Here is a 19,091-nt window from a genome sequence, read left to right on the forward strand (position 1 = left end):
GAAAGCAAACCTCTTTTTGGGTGGTCTTCAATGACTGATATTTTCAGCCATACCTGAATATAGTAGTTATCCTGTACTAATCAACAGATTATAAATTGCTCTGTGGAGAAGTGAGGGAAGGACAGGGTTGTAAGGTTGGAGAACAGCAGTGAAGGATTACTGTTTTGGTTTTTTTTTTTGTATGATTATTTGCTGTGTAGTCATATGGGTATCCTGTCTGAAGCTTTTTCTGCATTCCCAACGCCTTTTCCAGATGAATCATTTGTGCCTGATAAAGTTTGGCTCGGGTTGCAATCTCTGCTTTAGTGGTAGCCACAGATTTGGGACAGTCACATATTGTAGTGAAATTTGATAGAATTTTAGTATCTTTGAAATGGTTACATTTTCAAAGTATGTGAGTGAAATTGGTCAGGTGGGTTAGAAAGTTACAGAGGATGGGCAGCTGCAGGCAGGAACACGTGAATAGACAAAAGGCATGTACACATCCTTGGGGAACTACACTAAATGAAAAGGGGCAAGTTACTGAGGAAGAAAGTAGCATCTGAAGTTTATTAATGTAGAATTTTCCTGCAAACTTCCATGGAGCTTGCGTATATTTCTAGACTGCCAGATTTTGAAGAGCTGAGGAGTAAATTCCATGGAACAAACCACTGGTTTTGTTTGGTACTGACAGGTTGGTTGACTGCTTACAAGACTTTGGGCCAGCAGACTGGCAGCTCTCGTGTTTGATCTGCAAAACCCTGTGGAACTACAGTGAGAACATGGCGAGCACGGCCTCCTGCTTCGGTGGAAACACCAACGAGCTGCTGATGCTGCTCACAGCACTTCTAGGTGAGACCCGTAGTCTTGGCCTCTTTTCCTCAATAAAAGAAATGGAAGGAGCAAAATTAAAGCAGGGTTAGTTTGGGTGGGAAGTCTGTCCTGCAGCTTTCAGTGGGTGGCCAGTGTGGACTGTCTAGCAGCACAGTGGCCCCTGTGCAGCACACACTGGGCCCCTGGGGATCATGGCATTTCTGGGGTGCAGCAGGCTGACTTTGCTGCCTGGCCACCTTTCTTGTCTCTCCATGGTCTCCTTGTGGGCAAGGACAACTTCCTGACAATTTCTCATCTGGTCCCTAAAGCCAGGAAGAGTGTGCTCTTTGCTTCACAAGGCTGAAAGGTATCCATTTGCTTACCCAGTGGGATTTTTTCATCCAGGCATTTACTTTTGCTTCAAATTTTACATAGTTCAGTGGCTTTATAATAGTCCTGTAGTCAGTATATGTAATTGTCCTCCTTTAGTTTTTGAGCAATGCTTTCCTTATGATTTTATTTTGGGTAGGTCATATGCAATTATCTTTAAAAAAATCTTTAAAATACAAATCAAATTGAAGGAAACTAACTATATTTGATATGGTTTTAATTGGAAATTGATTAAAGATGTATACTTACTGTCAGACCCAGACAGAACATGAAATCTCATGGTCTCTTTTGTTGTAGACAATCAGAAAAGTGGGTGGATTTGTGAGAATTTTTTTCCAGTTGCAGCAGAATTACTGATATTCACTGCTGTAATAGTTCCTTGTATTACATTCCTTGCTGTGATAGACTTTATCTTAACGTGTGCAGCAATTCCATCTATTTATCCGAAAATAGCAGTGTTTCAAGGTTAGTACTGCACTTCTTAACGTTCTGCAAGAGAGCTACAAACTTTACAGCCACAATCATGCTTGAATTTTCTGGCACACAGCAAGGGGATATATCTTTGTTTTAGAAGGTACATGCTTATGTGCTTTTGTTTTCCTCAGCATTTAACACTGCTTATTGAAGCAATTGATTTGACTGAAGAGTTCAGGCTGGACAGCAATTGTAACTCTCATTGTATAGTATAACTTTCATCAACTGGAAGTTTGTGTACAATTGCAATTGCAGTTACAGAATGCAGCTGTAATGGTAATTAATTAGGAAGAGGTTAGAATTAAATCAGAAGGCCAGTCATTCTTCACAGTCATTCTTGTAGTCAGAACAGGAGCTGTAGAAAAAGCACATCTTATTCATTGGATCTGGTTCCTCTGTGTGCAGAGAGCCAACAAATCTTAGTAATAGCAGCTGGTTAATATTGTCCTACACCTTCCTCCTCCCATTGTGTCCAGTAACAGCCTTGAACTGTCATTGCTCTGATTCTATCATTCAGGAAGCAGGAGGCAACTGCTGACAGCCAGTGAACTGTACTTGAGCGTCAGCACACCCTCAGGAAGCGGAAAAAGTGGAGCATGGCACAGCAGACACCTCGCTTCACCTGCTGTGCTTGGCCTCCTCCCCTTTATTTTTCCCTTCCCCATCTGGCACAGGATGACAAAAGATACAAGGAAGCAAAAGGGAATGGAAGTGGCCTGGAAAGATGTTGTGCCCAAGAGAAAGGCTGGCAAAGGGCACTATTTGTTTCTCTTTTTCCCTGCCTGATCCCAGCAGCCTGGGATGCAGGGGCCCTTCTTTCCAATGGCACTTGTCATTCACCTTCTTTCAGCTGCTTGACTTTCATGTCACTCTGCTGGCTCAGAGCTTCTGGAGGCTGCTGTTCCCAAGCCCCTGGCAGCAGCTTTGCCTTGGCTCAGGCCCACACGAGCTGTGATGGAGATGAGCTTCTGTCTTGGGAACATTCTTCTGTTTGATCATTCACTGAAAAGAAAGTTTCTCCCTCTCTCTCCCGACATTTTCTTGTGCTTTTACCTCCACTATCAATTCCAGGAGGTTATTTTGGAATCTCAATCCATGTGAACTCTTACATGCCATGACAGAGCTTCCAGGGCTGCCAGCCCCTGTCTTGCTGGTGTTTCAAGGATGGGCAGCCCTTGCAGACTGCAGGAGTCTGCACTCCAGTCTCCAGTTTCCCCCACAGTATGCAGGCCTACTGTGTTTGTCTTGCTCCTGGGCTTGCAGCCAGCACATATACTCTTTGGCCAGGACCCAATATTTCTGTTTTTTGAGGAGAGTCGTGGGAAAATTCAATTATCTGAGGATGCACAGCTTGCATGTGGAGCACTGATCCTCGCTGATCCCCAGCGCTACTCATGTTCTGCTTTGGGGAATTTACTGTTTCAGTTCAACACTTCGGCTTTGAACTGCTTCTGACCTTTGTTCTTATAGGCTGGAATTCTTGAACTCAGTGATTCCATAAATATTCAGTTGACTTCTGGGGAGCACAGCTGTCTAATAAAAGAGAGAAATGCCTCTCACTCTGTGTTTGTACAGAGTTAATTTGGGTAGAAAAAAGCAGGAGTAGGCAAAGCAATTCTCCTTTAAAACAAATCCCATAATCCCTTATTTTTCATTTCAGGGTCTCTGGCTTCTCTGCTGCTGAGATTGATTTTAGGTATGTTGGGTTACTGTGCCATTGACAGGACAAGAGCTAATGGCACAGGTTGCAATAAGACAAAATTCCAATTAAACATCAAGAAGAGATTTCCATTGTGGTGGGAATTAAGCACTGGAACAAGCTGCTGTCCTAGAAGGTGTTAAGTACTCACAGTATACAGACTAGGGCAAACTGATACATGGTGACTCTGCTCCAGAGATTTTTTTCCAACCTAAATTGTCCTATGACATCATCAAATATAGATTTGATGTCAGAGGCTGGATTTTGTCTCTGATTACAAGCCTTCTTCCTGCAGAGATATGACATCCTTCTTGAAAGAATGGGTGTTCTTTTCCTCTTTATTTTATTACAGAAAGATTCTAAATGTCATCTCCTTATGTAGAACCTCTTCTGCAGTCTTTATCACAATCAGCCTCTGTTTAATTTTGGTAGTTGCAGTGTAGTGGCACAGGAGCTAAGTATTGTTTGCAGTTGCTGGTAACTTTGTGTGAGCTGGAGCCCATCTCCACACACAGGAATGTCATTTCTTCCTCCATACCTGTCTTGGCTCAGCCCATCTGATCTGCACAGGCACCTTGGCATGCTTTTGGATGGGAGTAAGTGCTGTTGGAGCATCTCTTTTTTACATAAAGTTTGAATCAAAATGTGGGTAACTGAAGTTTCTGTTCAGCCCCAAGTTGCCTAAGCCTGCAGTGACTGTGCAATAAGCTCCCTTGCAGAGTTATTTATTTAACACATTGTGAATCTGGTGCTTTTTCATAGTGTAGGCGATGGGTTAAGTATTGCTTATTTGGGGCAGGATTCTACCTTCATTTTAGGTCTGTTTATGGCCTAAAGCCTGTCAAATATCCTTCTGTTAAACTGTGTGGAAACATTTGTTCACATTATCAGTTGTGTTTGTGGATTCCTGATTCAGGAGAAAGCTTCTGGTTGAAGACTGATTTGTATTTTCTCTAAGACTTGATCTCTTTGCCATATTAAATGCTAAGCAAAATGGAGGGGGAAAAATGACTGATGACTTCCTTTCATTCTTAACATTGTCTTTAATAAAGACTGTCCTGCTGTTTTATTTTTGAAATTTGCAATGAAAGGAGGGCATCAGTAAATACAGTAACTAGCATGGCTCAAGTTCCTTCAGTGTGAGAGTAGATACAGTTTGAAAATGTCTCCAGATTAGAAGAGCAATTTGGGACAGGAAAAACATAGTTGTAATTAGATGACTGGATTGCTTACCTAGCAAAATTGCTGTGGGCAGTATTGAACCCTGGGTACTTTCCAGACTGACAGTCACAGTAAATGATCAGTCTCAGAGACAGTTTTTGTCTCAGAGACACCTGTGAGGTGTGAGAATAAAAGAACTTGCAGTACCATTTCCACTGTTCTACTGACATTACCATCCTTTATTTTCACTTAAATCTAAGACTCTCAGAGAGTGATGCTTAAATTATCTCAAGTGCAGTTGTTTTTAAGCCATCAGCTACACAGCTGATAAGCTGTGTCACAAAATATGTAGTTGAGTATATTTTTATTTGGAACTGATGACAGTATTTCCTTGATTACAGATGAAGAGGTAGAGCTGGAGTGCAGCCTTGACAGAGATATAAAGGACTGCCAAAGAGTATATTGGGAAAGAGAGTTCAAGCCCGTGGCAGAAAAACTTCTTGACAGAATTCAAAGCCATCACTCTTCAGCTGAGTCTATCACTCAATTTTAATCAGTCGGGGTGTTTTTGTCAGGTAAATTGTATATTTCTAATATACCTGTATATTGCCATGATAAGCTTGTTGGAGAGCATGACTTTTTAAAAAAAGTCAGAAAAGCCTGGCATTTATGTACTGGATGCTATCTTCTGAAGAGCATGTATGAAATCTTTGCATGTGTAATTACTTTTTACAATATAACTGAGCTGATGAAGCAGCTGTTCAGTGTGACTTGTCTAGTAATTGCATTGTTTCTTGACCGGAAAAATAAACCAAAAATATTTGCTGAACTTCTACTTTTTAAAGGGTAAGTTATGAGTGAGTACTTGGACCTCTGTAGTACCAAAAATGCTGTGCAAATCAATGTTATGTGACAAGAGTCACATCTTACCTAGAGACTTTGACATGCTTTTACCTTAAGAAACTTCTGTGACGGAGTAACCCGGTGCTATGGGGCACTGTCCTGTGTTCCTTTATGAGCTTCACTCTTCAGATCGAGGACAGTCGGTGGTCAGAGCAGGTCACCCCCTTTTCCTCCTGACACTGGGGGCAAGGGTCTAGGGTATCCCAGCTAACCCACCTGCTGCCTTGATGCTTGTGGGATGTAGGTCCAGCTGTGCTGGTCTGTCCTGAATTGGGACTTCCCATCTTTAGGCAAAACACCTATATTCCTGATGTCAGAGAAGATTTTACCTTCTTTCAGTTGGTCCCACGCTCCCAGGAGCCGCCTGTGTGCCTCTTCTCAGATTTCTTAGCCAGCTGTCTCCCTTGAGCCTGTGTCTCCATCTGTGGGGCCGTAACAGGCCTCTTTCTCCCTGTTCCCCCTGACTGCTGCTGGCTTGTTTATTGCTCAGTTTTCATCCTTGCATCTTGTAGCCCATGGATTAGCTCAGCAGGCGCATCACTGGCCTGAGTGTTAACAGCCCAGTTGGCCACAGCGAGCTTTACAGACCTGACCCATTTCTCTCTTTCCTGACCTCAGATTACTGGGAATAAGCAGCTGTGCAGTGGCTCCTGCTCCTGCAGGTCAACAGCATCGCGCTGGGCCGTGCGCAGCAGGAGCTGCTCCAGCTCCTCTCCCGGGAGAGGCTGGAGGAATTTGTTGGGAGGCAGCAATTTGTAGCACCCTCAGTGGCACTGTTCTCTCTACCTTTGGTAGTGGCCAGACCTCTGCTTCCAGGTTAGGAGAGAGAGGCTGGGAAGTAGTGCCGTGGTAGAAGGGCAGCGAGACTTCTTTCCTAGTTTAGATCCCTGCTTTTATGGGGCAGGGAAAGGGAGATTTTGTGGTCCAGGTTTTGGGAGTGATGAGGAGGAAACTTCAGTGAAAGTGATACAATTTGCTCCATTCTTTGTGTCTCAGCAGCTCAGGTGTTACTTGTGCCCAGTAAGGCTCAGCCCTGCTTTTGGAGCTGGTGTGGTGGCAGCCTCTGTCAAGGCAATCCACAGGAGAGAAGTGCTCGGTATTCAGTGTGGTTTGGCTCCAAGAACAGCTTTGCTCAGCTCAAAAATATCTCAATTATCATCCCTTCTTTTGCCATTTTAATTTTAGCTGAAGGGAAGATAAATGGCTTCAATGTCCCATTTGTTTCTGGGAGAAAATAATGGATTTGCTTTGAGAGAGTATTAAAAAAAGGATGACGGGTAAGCAGTCCCTATGGGGAAGAAGCTGGAGGCATTTGTTCCTGGCATGTGTGTCACAGAAAGGCAGGCAAACATCCAGCTGTGCAGGGCAGGGTGGGGGCACCGGAAAAGGCCCCTGTGGCTGAGCCCTGTTAGCAGGACTAATCGGAATTGACAAGGGCTGACTCTGTCAGAAAGCAGTTGATACTGATAGCTGGCTCAAGTCAAGGTAGTCCTTGGACAATTAAGATGTGCTCAAATACAACACTAATTATGTCAGTTATTACTGATCAAACTATAACCAAGAGCCTGAAGCACTGTCGGCAGCTGGGCAGAGCTGGGGATCCTGGGGCAGCCACCATGTGTGAGCTCTGGCCTTTGTACAGGAAGAGGCACCTTCAGAGGAGCTGATTGAGAAGAGAGGGTGGCAGAGGACTCTTGAGCACTCCTCCGGTCGAGCTATACCAGCCTCTGTCTTTCCCTGGAGATAAGCCTGTGAGCAGTAAGAAGCAGCACCAGAATGCTGGATTTCAGGTGTGTTCTTATGGCATAATTTACCATTTGGGTATCTCTGCCACAGACCTCAGTGCAGCAGCTCTCTGGTGTCCAGGAGCCCTTTCCTGTTGTCGTCTGGGGAGAGCTGCCAGCACAACAGCTGAGGTACATGAGAGGCTGCTGCACTTCACAGCCATGGGCTGGGGCTCTGCCCCAGCTGCCTGGGCAACTGGGCAGGGAGTTAGGATTGCCTGCAGGTTGTGGCTTGTGCTGTGATGGCAGCTGTGACCAGACAAAGCCACTCACACATGGATCCACTGCAGTGTTCACTGCTTGAAAAGTGAGAGGGCACTTGGCTGTGGCTGAAGAGCATAGGATGGAAATGGCTAGTTTAGGTTTCTTGGAAAAATTCATGTCTACCTTTGACCTCAGAAAGCACTTGAGACTCAAGCACTGCAGAAACTTCTCGCAGACTGGAAAGGCACAACTCAGCTGTACAATGCCCTTAAGACAGGAAAGTTTTGCTCTGTTTTTGGAACATTAAAAATCCTGTATTTTCAGTTAAGAGGAAGCACCAGATGCTTCCTGTTAGTAACAATTTTTGACAGTTTATTAATCTTTCTCCCCTAGATCTTTTTAGATATTTTAGCTTCTTGGACTGTAAACTTAAAACTGTTCTCAGAAGGTTCTGTAGAAAGAGAAACCAGTGTGAGCTGAGACCCAGGCAAGAGGACAGACATTAAACGGCTTATGGTCTTGGGAAAATCCATTTCACAGAATCACAGAAAATCTTAGAATCAGCTGAGTTGGAAAGGACCCATCAGCATAATCAAGTCAAATTCCTGGCTCTGCACCAGACACCCCAAGAATCACACCTTGTGCCTGAGAGCTTTGTCCAAATGGGTGAAAATATCAGCAGTACACAAGAAGTGTTCCCAGTACAGTTAGTGAAGCTCTAGCTCTGTTTTTAAACTTCTCCCACCATTTTAGACTCAGTTAAAAAAATTGTTTTCTCAGTTACTGTTGGAAACATTTTAAATTGTCTTAGAACCAGTAAGAACAGAAGCCTAAAGTTAAACCACACAGAAACACCAAGAGAAAAAGTTGTTACCTTTATTTCAAAAATACCAGTAATACTGACAAATTTAAAAAGCAATTCACACTCATACAAAAGTATTCATGTGTTCTCCAAAACCACTGTATATTAAATGTCAGCATTTTAATCACGTTTTGATTTACTAAAAATAGATGTTTTTTAGCCTAGTTATTTAAGCAACTGCAAAAATCATTAAGACCAGCGTTGGGCATGTTATACAGTAGGACTGTTTGGCAGTCTAGAACAACATTCCCACACCTTTTCCTAGCTCCTTCTTGGTTCATCCATGAAAAGGAGGACGAGAAGCTACTCGACACTTTGTGTAGGTAGATCTCCAAGAAGCTCTGAGGACTCCAGTCCCCTTCTTTCCATAGGAAGACCATTGCACTTTGGAGCTCACAAAATAATGCTGAACAAACATCCTGTTTTTAAGGCTAGACTAGTTGAGAAAATTGACTGCTATCTTTCAAATTATCAGTGTGGACAGAACAGGTTTAGTTCTGATTAAACAGGGAATCTAAATAACAAGGCTTTTTTGAAACCACACACAATAAAGGCTCAGACAATAGCAGTGCTCACTTTCACTTCTAGCTCAACTGGAACAGCCTGGGTCTGTTCACTCCACCTGCACAAATAGCAGCATCAAGATTTTCTAAAATTATTCTCGTAGGGAAAGCAAATGTTAACAAGTCCCAGTTCTTTTCACACTCCGACTCCTGCAGTATTTGCCTTAACACAAGATCTATGTATCTATGGTTTGCTATATTGCCACAAGTTCAGAGAATGTCCCGGGCTGTCTAAAGCCAAAATACCATGAGCAGGCAGCACTTCTGCACAACCCTGTCTGTCAACCGCCAAGCATTCGCTGCCCAGCGGCAGCAATGATATTCCAAACATGGAAATAGCTGAAACTAAAGGAGTTATGGCACAATGGGCATCTTAACTTATAGCTACTGTTGGTCCTGAGGCTTCGTATCTTCCTCTGCCATACTGCAGCTGCAGAACATTCCAACGTCGACAGGCAGCCAGAGACATCAGGTCATATAGCGAGTAATAGCTCTCAGAGCATAAAGTAGTTCAGCTTGCATCCGAGCTTCTACCAGAAGCAAATTTACATGGACCTTCAGGAGAGAGAAGAAGTTCCGCTGTAGCACCGTGCTCACCGCCACGTGCTGCAGCCAAAGGAAGCCTGGGGGCTGTGGGTGTTGTGCTGGTGCAGCAGCAGCAGGGGAGCACTGCCCGTGTCACCAGCCACACCTCACTGTGGAGCTCACTGAGAGGGGCAGAGGAACCAATGCCACACTTGGTACTGTGGCACTGGTTCACAGGCACACTTACAAAGTGCCAGGGCCATAGGGAGAGGAAATCATCCTTTATCAGACTTTAGCTGGTTTAGCTGGAAAAAACAGACAAGCTTTCAAGCACATAAGCCCTTCTTTGGGAGCACAATATGCATAGCTTGTTCAGTTTCAATGAGGCTAATAATTAAAGGCAGAAGGGCAGTGAGTATCTGTGGAGCAGAGGGGGGTGCTTGCAAAGGTAGAGGTGATAAGGACATTTGCCCCCGGGGACTGAGAAAGAAACAGAGAGAGCTTCCACCTGAACCACACAGAATGGTTGGCCAAGGTGAAACACCAGAAAACTCTCAAGTGTCATAATAAACCCTCTATCTCTACTGAGACACAAGTGTTCAGTAGCTCCTGGAGCTAAGAATTTTAGTTCCCCAGATCATCTCCTCAATGCCTTTACTGCATTTCTTTGAGGATGAAATCAGAAACTTGTTGGGGGAGGGTGTGAAAGTATTTTTTCACTGGCAGCAGGTTGCTCTGAGTTTGCTCTGGCATGTACGGGTTGCATGTGGTTTCATTTGCATAATATCTGTGAAGGTGTAGGTTATTGCATTCAGTGACACATATGTGAATGAGCCTTTGCTTTTTATGGCTATGGAGATGCAAAGTTTGGGGCTTTAAAGAAAGATTTGTGTGCTTGGAATGTTCATCTATCACAGTTAGTCTAACCAAAACATAGATAGTGTCTTACTTGAGCAATCTTAAATCATTGTAGTTACAGGACTCTGCTTTAAGGGGGTTATCAAGAACTAGAGCCTTTAATAATATGAACATTAATGATTTCTGCATCTTTATGTTTCAGCATTGATTTTAAGTGAGGTCAAGAAATACCTTTCCAAAGAAAAATTGAAGGATGTAAACTTAATGGATTCAATATCTGAGAGTTGACAGGAAATGTGACTGGGAGGTGTAATTCAGGCTGTAACCCAGCAGCAGAGCTTTTAGGCTTTGATTAAAAAACTGTTTTGGGGCTATCCATGCCAGAAGGACTAGGGGACTGGAAACACCCTGGGCCAGCCAGAGTACCTGTTCCAGGTCTGCTGCCAAGAGATGGATGGATCATGCACCACTTTGCTGCTTCTCTGGGATACAGGCAGTACTGACTGCAGTTGAGGTGAAGCTGTACCATTCTCATGTCTAACCCCCTGTACTGCTCAGAGCTTGCCCACTCCATGTCAGCTGTTAGCCAGCACACAGGCAGGAGGAAAGGGGAGATTATTTCAGCCTGGGAACACAACACTTCCCAATGACTTGACTGTGAGTAGAACACCAGGAGCACCAGCTAAAGCTTAAGCTGTGTGGCAGTGGCTGCCAGGGAGACACTGATCTGGGGCCCGTGGCTGTCTCTCAGCATGCACACCAACTGTACCTTCTCAGAGTGTTCAAACTGTCTCCAGAAGCTATCATACATTCTTTTTGTGGTCTTTTCAGGAGTGCAAACCACAGTCTTGATATAAACTTTAAAGCTGCGGTCCAACAATTGATTAATTTCACCATAGTCATAATCATCGTATCTGTTTGGAATTAAAAGAAAACACTTTCATTTTCAAGCAGCAGCATTTCACTTGCATTGTTTCTAAGTTCCTATGGCAAAACAAATTATTGGGTAAGTGTAACACCAGTGGCCCTCCTCCATAAACAAAAGTATGTTTAAAAATACGTGCATGCTTGCTTAATAAATAGTTCTGGTTCATCCCAAGCAATAAAAGCTAATGTGTTTAGAGCAAAACCAGTAAAACTGACCTTATTCCAAACATACAATGAATATAGTTCCAAATAGCTCGTCTTAGCATTGAGGTATCCACATCTTTGTGCATGGCCATTGTGTTGTAAGTCAGATTATAAGCAATATGGAACTTCTCATCAAGTAGTTGTCCCACATCTGGATAAAGACGATTAACCAAGGAATAGCCATGGTCTTCCCAGGAATAATCCTTAGAATAAGTAAAAATGAAGAATTGAGCATTTCAGAAATGAACTTGTGAAGACCCAGAGCTTTAATATAGTTAAACATCCCAGGGCAGATAATCCAATGCGGGTGGGGGTTGTTAATTTGTTCGCTTAATTTAAGCCTCACCCACGGGGGCAGTGAGAACAAAGCCATTTCCAGGTTTGGTATCTGGCACAATGAGCAGGTTGTCCCCTAAGCCTCCTGATGGCAGCCCCCAGCCTTTACCTGAACACGAAAGGTGGGCACATGCATTCCGTGTCTGGAGAAGTCTTTGTAACCATAGCTCGTATCCTCAAAGTGGCGAGACACATCTCTTGTTGCTGCAGATTCTTCATCTTCTGTTAATGTCAAATAGAATTTCACACAATTTGGAAAGAACAAATTGGAAGTGTATGAGCAGAACTCCTGCAGAAGAATGGGTCTCTGTGCTTTTTAATCAAAAATACATTGTCACTGGACTACTTGTATTAAGATTCTCTGGTACAGCTTTGTGACTGCAGCTATGGTGTTCAGAGGCAACTCCATGAAAAACACTCAGGTTTTTTTTTACAGACAAACATCTTTTTTGCCCTTCTGTTGTACTGCAGTCTTCACCCTGAATCTAGGGGACGTCTTCCCCCTAACTCAAGAGGTCTGTAAAAATGTCAGGGGAAAAATCTGGTTTGGAACAGAGCTTATTAAAAGAGAGACTTCGAGACTCTCATGCCAAGTGTGTCTCAGAGGAAATTGTATTGAAGAGTCCATTACAACCCTAAACTTTTAACAGATTAAGTATTGTCTCTCAGTCATCTGAAAAGTAATGTTTCATACACTTAAATAGCAAAGCACATCAAGTGTCTTGTTTTAGAGGATCTTGCAAGATGCTTAAATATCCTGTGAAACTTCTAAAACTCTCCAGAGAGAGTCCATTTCTTCTGGAGATTTCTGTTAAACACAATTTTGGTCAGAGAGTGTTTTGGCGTGTCCGTGAGCAGCCACGAATCTTGGCACTACTTATCTTTTAAGTGTTCCTGAGAGAAAACAAGGCATCCCTAATCTTGATTCCTTCAAAGAAATGATAATGTTTGTGTGACATCTAATAGCACTTCTTTTCCCTTTTGCAGGAATATTTCCACAAATAATTTGGAAAAGTCTTAATAAATACATATACAGACTACATCTGCACTACCTGAAGAGCACACAAACATGCTTTCTCTCTTCTCTCTTTCAAAACGTGTGGCCATCTCTTCTTGGCTGGCTTCCTCTTCATCTCTGCACTCCTGCAGCTGCTTCATCTTCTCCATAAGAGCTTCAACTTCACAGACAGACTCTGTAGACTAAAAAGAAGAGAAAGACATTTCAATTTCATGCAACAGGAACTGACAATGATGGCAGAAATTGCCAAGCCAGAAAGTTTAAACACAACTGAAGTCCTTTACATCTTTAAATAAAGATTTTTCAAAGAACACAGTTTTTGAAAGAAACCTGTACTGACACAATGGCTTACATTTAGTCATCATCTTTTCTTAATTAGACCCCTGGTATTTTTAGTATGATTTAATAATCACAGCATTTTGGAACGAGTTGTTCTCACACTAAAATTAGTTTCTCTTAGTCTAAATGCTCAGCAACTGAAAAACAAGGAGCTGTAACAGAAATTCTGATAGAGGAAGTAACCACAATTTACCACCCAACTGTATTTTTCTCCTCCTCTGCTCACAGAGCAGAGTATAAATGCAGATTTAATGAAGTCTCAAAAGAAAGCCAGTGCAAGATAATCGTCTTTCACAACAGTTGTTTTAACACCGCAAGAATTCAGTAACTGATCTTGTAAACATTCATCAGCACCAAAGTAGAGTAAAATTATCTTTAATTTATACAGTTCTGCCCCTTTCCTCCCTGCCTTCTGCAGTTTGGTCCTTCAGAGAGCCAGCAAGCTCCATCAAACAAATTTAAATGCCACCCACACCACTGCAGTAAAATATCACAGGCAAGAATTTTGCAGTGAGAAGGCTCTCATGGCTGTTCTTAAACCAACACTTAGTTCACATAATTCTTTTCACCAAGTCCAGATCAGCATAACTGCTGCAGGCAGGAGAGAGTGTTTTAAAGAGAGTCACAAAGTTGTGAAATCTGTTAAAAATGGTCCATTGTGTGATGCATGACAAACACCTCAAGGCAAAAAAGTCAGAGCCTGAAACCAAAGGAAGAGCCAACTTTCCACTGCACTGATGAAAAAAAGCATTCCTGGCCACTGCTGCTCAGGACACTGTCATGAACTAGCTGAGGCTGGGACTCATCGAAGTTCATCTTTATGTATGACAGGCAGGGAAAAAAAAGACAACAGAGATTATGAGATTGTGTCTGCTTCTGCCTTTGGTAGCTTTCCCCAGCTTCCAGGTATCATTTCAGCTCCTCCCAAATGCATTTGCTTCAATACCCACATCTGGATTAGGCCCATCAACCCCACTCTCAAAAGAATGAAAAGAGACAGGCACCCTCCACGTATTAAGTTTACAAAGAAATGACTGTTGTTGGAAGAGATTGTTTGTTCAGACAGACACTTACTGGAATACTTCCAGCTGGGCTGGCATGGATTTCATCCACCCCGTGGTAGCCATTTGTTATATCACATATGCAATAGTTACTGACAGAGGGGGGCCTGAAGGTGTGACCCCCTTCACAGTCGATCTCTGGGCTGATCCCACAGCCAAACGTGAAGGAAGCAAGGGAGTGGTAGTGTGTAAGGAGAACGACTGCATGGATCAGCTCTGCCAGGGACCAGCTGTTCTCTTCTGTCTTCAGAAGTTGCTTTAAAAATAATGGAAAACAAAAGTATTAAAGTAATTCACTTGACCCCACCTTAATGCAGTTTATCAACACACTGCTTTGTCAGCTAAAATTACTTTTCTGACATCCAAACATGCTTCCTAACTCTCTGCTGCCATTAGTGTGCTCAGTGACCTGCTAGACACAGACCTGCATGGTTACGCCACAAAGGACACAGCTTCTCTCCCCTCTCTGTCCCTGGGCAGTTGAGTAAGTTGGAGTTTCTGTTTTGCACCATGTGGTTTCTATCGAGGCCATACTGACTTGCATTGAAATTTCACACCTCTGATGAAGGTGCAGCCACAACTGTTGCATGTTTGTTCAAATGGTCTTTACAACATCAGAAAAGCCAGGCAACTCCTTGCAGATCAGCTGTGTAAAAATCTGGCACAGGCTCCCTCCACCTTGTCCCTGTGGGTGGAATGCTCTAGATTCGACAAGAAGCTTCAAACCCCAACTTCCCCTTCAGGCAGGAAAGTGTGGGAGGTTTGGGGCCTTCTGGCAAAGCCTGTGCCCTCCCCCACAGCACAGCGTCCTGCCTCAGCTGGACCTGCCACCACCTCTCAGCCGGCCAGGCAGCACGGAGGAAGTCCCAGCACCCACGTGCTCCTTGCTGCAGGCACAGAGGAGAGCAGAAGGGGTGGAAGAAGCAGCCCCTTGGTGGTTTGTTGGTGCTGCAGTCCTGGCTGTCCTATACCACCACCACTCCCCTGGCAGCTCTGCCAGCCTGTTCTCTCCATCCCACCTGAAAACTTATCACTTGAACTGGCAGCAAGCCAGACAAAAATGTGGTGGCTGGTGTTCTGCCTGACCTCTGGCAGCATCTCAGAAACACCCGGGGGTTCTAACTACTGAAAGTGCACAGCTTGAGGAGGGAGGTGCACACCTGGGCACATAGTCACTGCACCAACAGAATTCCAACACGACAGAGAAATTTCAGGCTGTTGTAAATTAAATTTGTTACTCATTTAACAGCCGTTATCCTGTTAGTTTTACACAACAGGGCACAAGTGATACTAGATCATGCAGTGATGTAGCACTGAAATCAAAGTCATACCACAGAACATCTTTCACCCTGTCTGACTCTGAATCCCAAGAATCTGTGGTTGCTTTACTGAAAAAAGGGGACATTCACATTACTCCATGAAAGACCTACCTCAATATGTTCCTTGGTGATAAGCCAGGGTCGGTGAGCCAACATTTTGTTCAGTTCTCCTAAATTCTGCAATTTTTGAGGTGCGTTTTCCAGACCATTCAACCATTTAGGGTCTCCACCAACATGAAGGAAGTCATTCACGTGGAGGTTAACAAGGTAAGAGCACTGATGTCGTGCTGCAGCCTAGAAAGGAAAACAGTGTGATACAGAAACAATTACAGAAAGTTAGTACTTTATGACAAATACCATGAGGCATCATTTCCTCAAAACATCCAAGAATAAGACTTGCACTGATCAAAGACTCAATAAAAAAAGATTTCTGAGATTAACACATCAGCTTGTTTTGAGTATTGTTCTCGCAACATAAATATCCCTTGTTCATACACACGATCATTATGCTGGCTACAGGTAGAAATACAGACATGGATTTACTGCATGTCCTGAAGCAAGTAATCCATACTGCATCCTGTTCCCCAGAGGGAAGACGCTGTCTCTAGCTGCATCTTTACCAGCAACAATCAAAAGCGGGTGTTAGATTGCATATGGCAGGAGAGACTATGGGCAGCTTCTCAGCAAAGAAAGGCTCAGTATCATTTACTCCAACCCTTTCTACATCAAATTAAGACGCAGCCCAAATCTTTAATTCAACTTCAGTAAGCAAAGATCATTGAATTGGCATATTAAAAGTTAGAAATCAACCACTTTTGGCAGAAAACTTGCTCAGAATTTACATATTCAGAAATGCACAATGGGACCAACTATTGAGTTAGAAGTATATGTGACAGGACACACACAAAAACAAGCTTTCTTGAGAAACTAAGGAAGTTTCTGAGATACTAAGGAAGCCAATAACAAACAGTTATATAATTTCTATAGCATGCTTTTCCCCTTTTTCTCACAGTCCTACCAAATCTATTAACATAAAGTGCTGATCTTCTGAAACCATCTGTAAAGCAGACACCAACAAACCTACTCTGCTTTTCCCTTAGCTGCTGGTGAAATGCCTTTCCAGCTAGAAACTGCAAAACACAGCAACAGCTGCTCTCAGATAGGGCCGGAGGCATGGCCAGGGTGGTGGTTTCTGCCGGGTGCGTACCATTATCCCGATGTAGTGCCGGTAATGGAGCGGGAGCGGGCCATCCATTTGCAGGAGATAGTGCTGAGTTTTCAGAAAGCTTTCAAGATACTGTGGGTGGAAAACCATCACCAAGGTGACGTTGTCCAGTCGGCCCAGTGTGGCAAAAGACTCTGCAAACAGCGTGTGCATCGTGGCGTCCTCCTTTCCCACCTGAATTGTCTGATTGGAGAGAAGGAGCAATGAGCAATATTGTCTGAGTACCACCAGTAAAATAGTGAATAATACATTACCGCAGAACCCAGAGGCCCCAAGTGAAAAGATTTATACTATAAATCTATTAATGGCGTTAAATCAGTGCACATAAGGCACAGTAAGTCCCTGTAATACCTCTCATTTAGGAGATCACAAGTGGTTATACTAGCAAAAGGAGATTTTTGGCTTTAGTCTCTCTCTAATACAATGCTGACTTCTCCTTTTTTTAACTTTCACCTTCAGGTTGTTCTTAGTTTATTATAACTAAAAGCTAATAGAATCATCACTTCTATGGGAAAAATGGAAAGAAGCAAAAAGTTGGCTAACATGACAAGAGGAAAAAAAAAAGGAAATTGAAAAAGACTAAAATTCCTAGAAAACCACAGGCATATTACTAACTTTTCCTCTGCTCCAAATTCTCTTACCAGACAATCAGGAGAGAAGCAGCAGAAATGCTCATCCACAGCACTCTGAAGCTTCTCAGATTCTTCAGAGTGGTAGAGGCAGCTCAAGAAAAAGCAATCCCAGAGCAGAGGGGCAGGTACCTTGTGGACCAGTAGGAAATTACATCCGGATGTTCACAAGGAAACAGTATTGGGTTTCTCTCATACTAGATAGCAGCATGGGAGGAGTCATAACTATTCCAAAGCTCCCCAAGGCTCTCACTGTTCTGTACACTAGAACTGTGGCCAAAGTCTCAGGACTGAATGTGATCACTCCTGAAAATGTTTTGCAGATCAGCAGCTGTCCTGAAACCATTGTGGGCTACTACTAAAATTATGTTCCTTAAAAGCATAAAGTTCACTATGTACTTGAAAAAACTACCACACCTCCTTCTCAGGGATGAATCTGCTTGGTCCGTGTCCCAGTGGTCTAGGAATTCTTATTCCAAGTTCCTAGAAAAGAAAATTACACCACCTCAGCATTTAGCTATAAACAACTTTTTAGCTGTGGCTGCAAGAAAGAAAAGAGTACTCCATTCAGAGCTGGGCTTATTTGGGTACTTGTGGTACTCTTGCACGGGCACTTTTACTAGTACTGTTTGTACAAATGCAAATCATTTTTTTACAAGTGCTTTAAAATTAGCTGTGCTTGTTTACAGCACACTGCCCCACTCCAGCAACAAAAAGTTCAATAACAAAGGCCCTGTCAACCAAAGAAAACACAAATTTATATGCATGCACACACAAAAACACACTACAGGCTGGTTCACAGAAAATTCTGCATAAAGCATATTTTGGCAGGGTGTCCAGGACAAGGAGTTCCGAACATGCCGGCTGCTGTGTGGTTATGCCACTGATACAAAACGAGGCTGCTGTGTGTGTGTACATCCGCAGTTCGCCAGCACACAACACCCTGTGCATCTGTCAGGAAATGAAACAGCTGTAACCCTAATCAGATTTCTTCTTCCCAACCTCAAAGAGCACTTAAGCTGCTGAAAGTACCTGATCTACATTTGCATCTGCTTTCTTTTCAAGATAGGATAAAAAGCTATTCACATTTGCAGGGAAGGAGGGAGGGAGGGGAATTTACTTCATGAGAAGAGCAGCAGCCACATCCTTGCACCCACTTGTGTGGATGTGTTACCTTACAGGGAAGGTGGAGGCTGGATAACCCTGGCAGTTTACTACCCGTCCTCTCCTTCAGCCAGATGAAGTCTTCTGACAGACTTATGGCACCCTGGGCCTTTGCTGAAGCCAAGGAGCAAATATATGGAAGACTTGGGTGCATTTTTGTCCTGCCCATTAACATGGTTCCCTTTGGAAGTGGGGGAGCAACGTGTTCCAGGCAGTCTCTCTAGCACAGAGCAGCCCTCTGAGAAGGCACAGCAGGTTCCAGGGGGCAGGTACCAAAGCAGGACATGGCCTCACTTCACACTTTCACACATGCCCCCCACGCCATCGTTGCAGAGGCTTCTCTGCCATGTGTGTGGCACTCGCTGCAAGCCAGCTCTCCTGAGGGGATTGCTCCCCAGTGAGCAGTTTGGCTTCCCCAGGAAAGATGGGAGCCCTGCCAGCTGATGGCATGGCACTCTTACAGATGGAGGGAGATCTGGGATTAAAGCTGAGGATGGAGCTGAGTGCTAAACACTAGGCATTTATAAACTAATGGTTTGGGCTCCTTACTTGTGCCTTCTTTCCCAATCATCTTTTAGAACATATGCATTGCCTCTGTTCCATAGCCAAACCCACCCATTTTGTGACCATACCAACTTCTCAAGCGGGTTTAGA

At 43.6% G+C, this 19,091-nt stretch overlaps 2 protein-coding genes across 12 annotated transcripts in view; one reads left to right on the plus strand and one right to left on the minus strand.

Moving 5' to 3' along the window:
• The window catches only part of ARMC2 (armadillo repeat containing 2), a 69,434-nt gene extending 56,423 nt beyond the window's left edge, over nucleotides 1-13,011 (plus strand). For 5 of the 8 annotated variants that reach the window (XM_072926761.1, XM_072926763.1, XM_012572715.5 and 2 more), the window contains 2 exons: nucleotides 674-831; nucleotides 4,918-5,345. In XM_072926761.1, coding sequence (XP_072782862.1) covers nucleotides 674-831; nucleotides 4,918-5,069 — 310 coding nt within the window. In that variant the 3' untranslated portion in view covers nucleotides 5,070-5,345. Of the gene's footprint in view, nucleotides 1-673; nucleotides 832-4,917; nucleotides 5,346-12,669 lie in introns of those variants that run through there. The other 3 variants (XM_072926762.1, XM_012572716.5, XM_030267705.4) reach the window with 1 other exon arrangement.
• The window catches only part of SESN1 (sestrin 1), a 78,350-nt gene continuing 67,521 nt past the window's right edge, over nucleotides 8,263-19,091 (minus strand). For 3 of the 4 annotated variants that reach the window (XM_012572720.5, XM_012572721.5, XM_002192709.7), the window contains exons 2-10: nucleotides 17,691-17,756; nucleotides 16,627-16,827; nucleotides 15,531-15,713; nucleotides 14,114-14,356; nucleotides 12,735-12,882; nucleotides 11,792-11,904; nucleotides 11,359-11,549; nucleotides 10,985-11,129; nucleotides 8,263-9,387 (exon numbers count right to left, since the gene is read on the minus strand). In XM_012572720.5, the coding sequence (XP_012428174.2) occupies nucleotides 9,301-9,387; nucleotides 10,985-11,129; nucleotides 11,359-11,549; nucleotides 11,792-11,904; nucleotides 12,735-12,882; nucleotides 14,114-14,356; nucleotides 15,531-15,713; nucleotides 16,627-16,827; nucleotides 17,691-17,756 (1,377 nt within the window). In that variant the 3' untranslated portion in view covers nucleotides 8,263-9,300. Of the gene's footprint in view, nucleotides 9,388-10,984; nucleotides 11,130-11,358; nucleotides 11,550-11,791; nucleotides 11,905-12,734; nucleotides 12,883-14,113; nucleotides 14,357-15,530; nucleotides 15,714-16,626; nucleotides 16,828-17,285; nucleotides 17,308-17,690; nucleotides 17,757-19,091 lie in introns of those variants that run through there. The other variant, XM_072926768.1, reaches the window with a different exon arrangement.

The sequence above is a fragment of the Taeniopygia guttata genome, chromosome 3 (genome assembly GCF_048771995.1).
Source record: "Taeniopygia guttata chromosome 3, bTaeGut7.mat, whole genome shotgun sequence".
NCBI lineage: Eukaryota > Metazoa > Chordata > Aves > Passeriformes > Estrildidae > Taeniopygia > Taeniopygia guttata.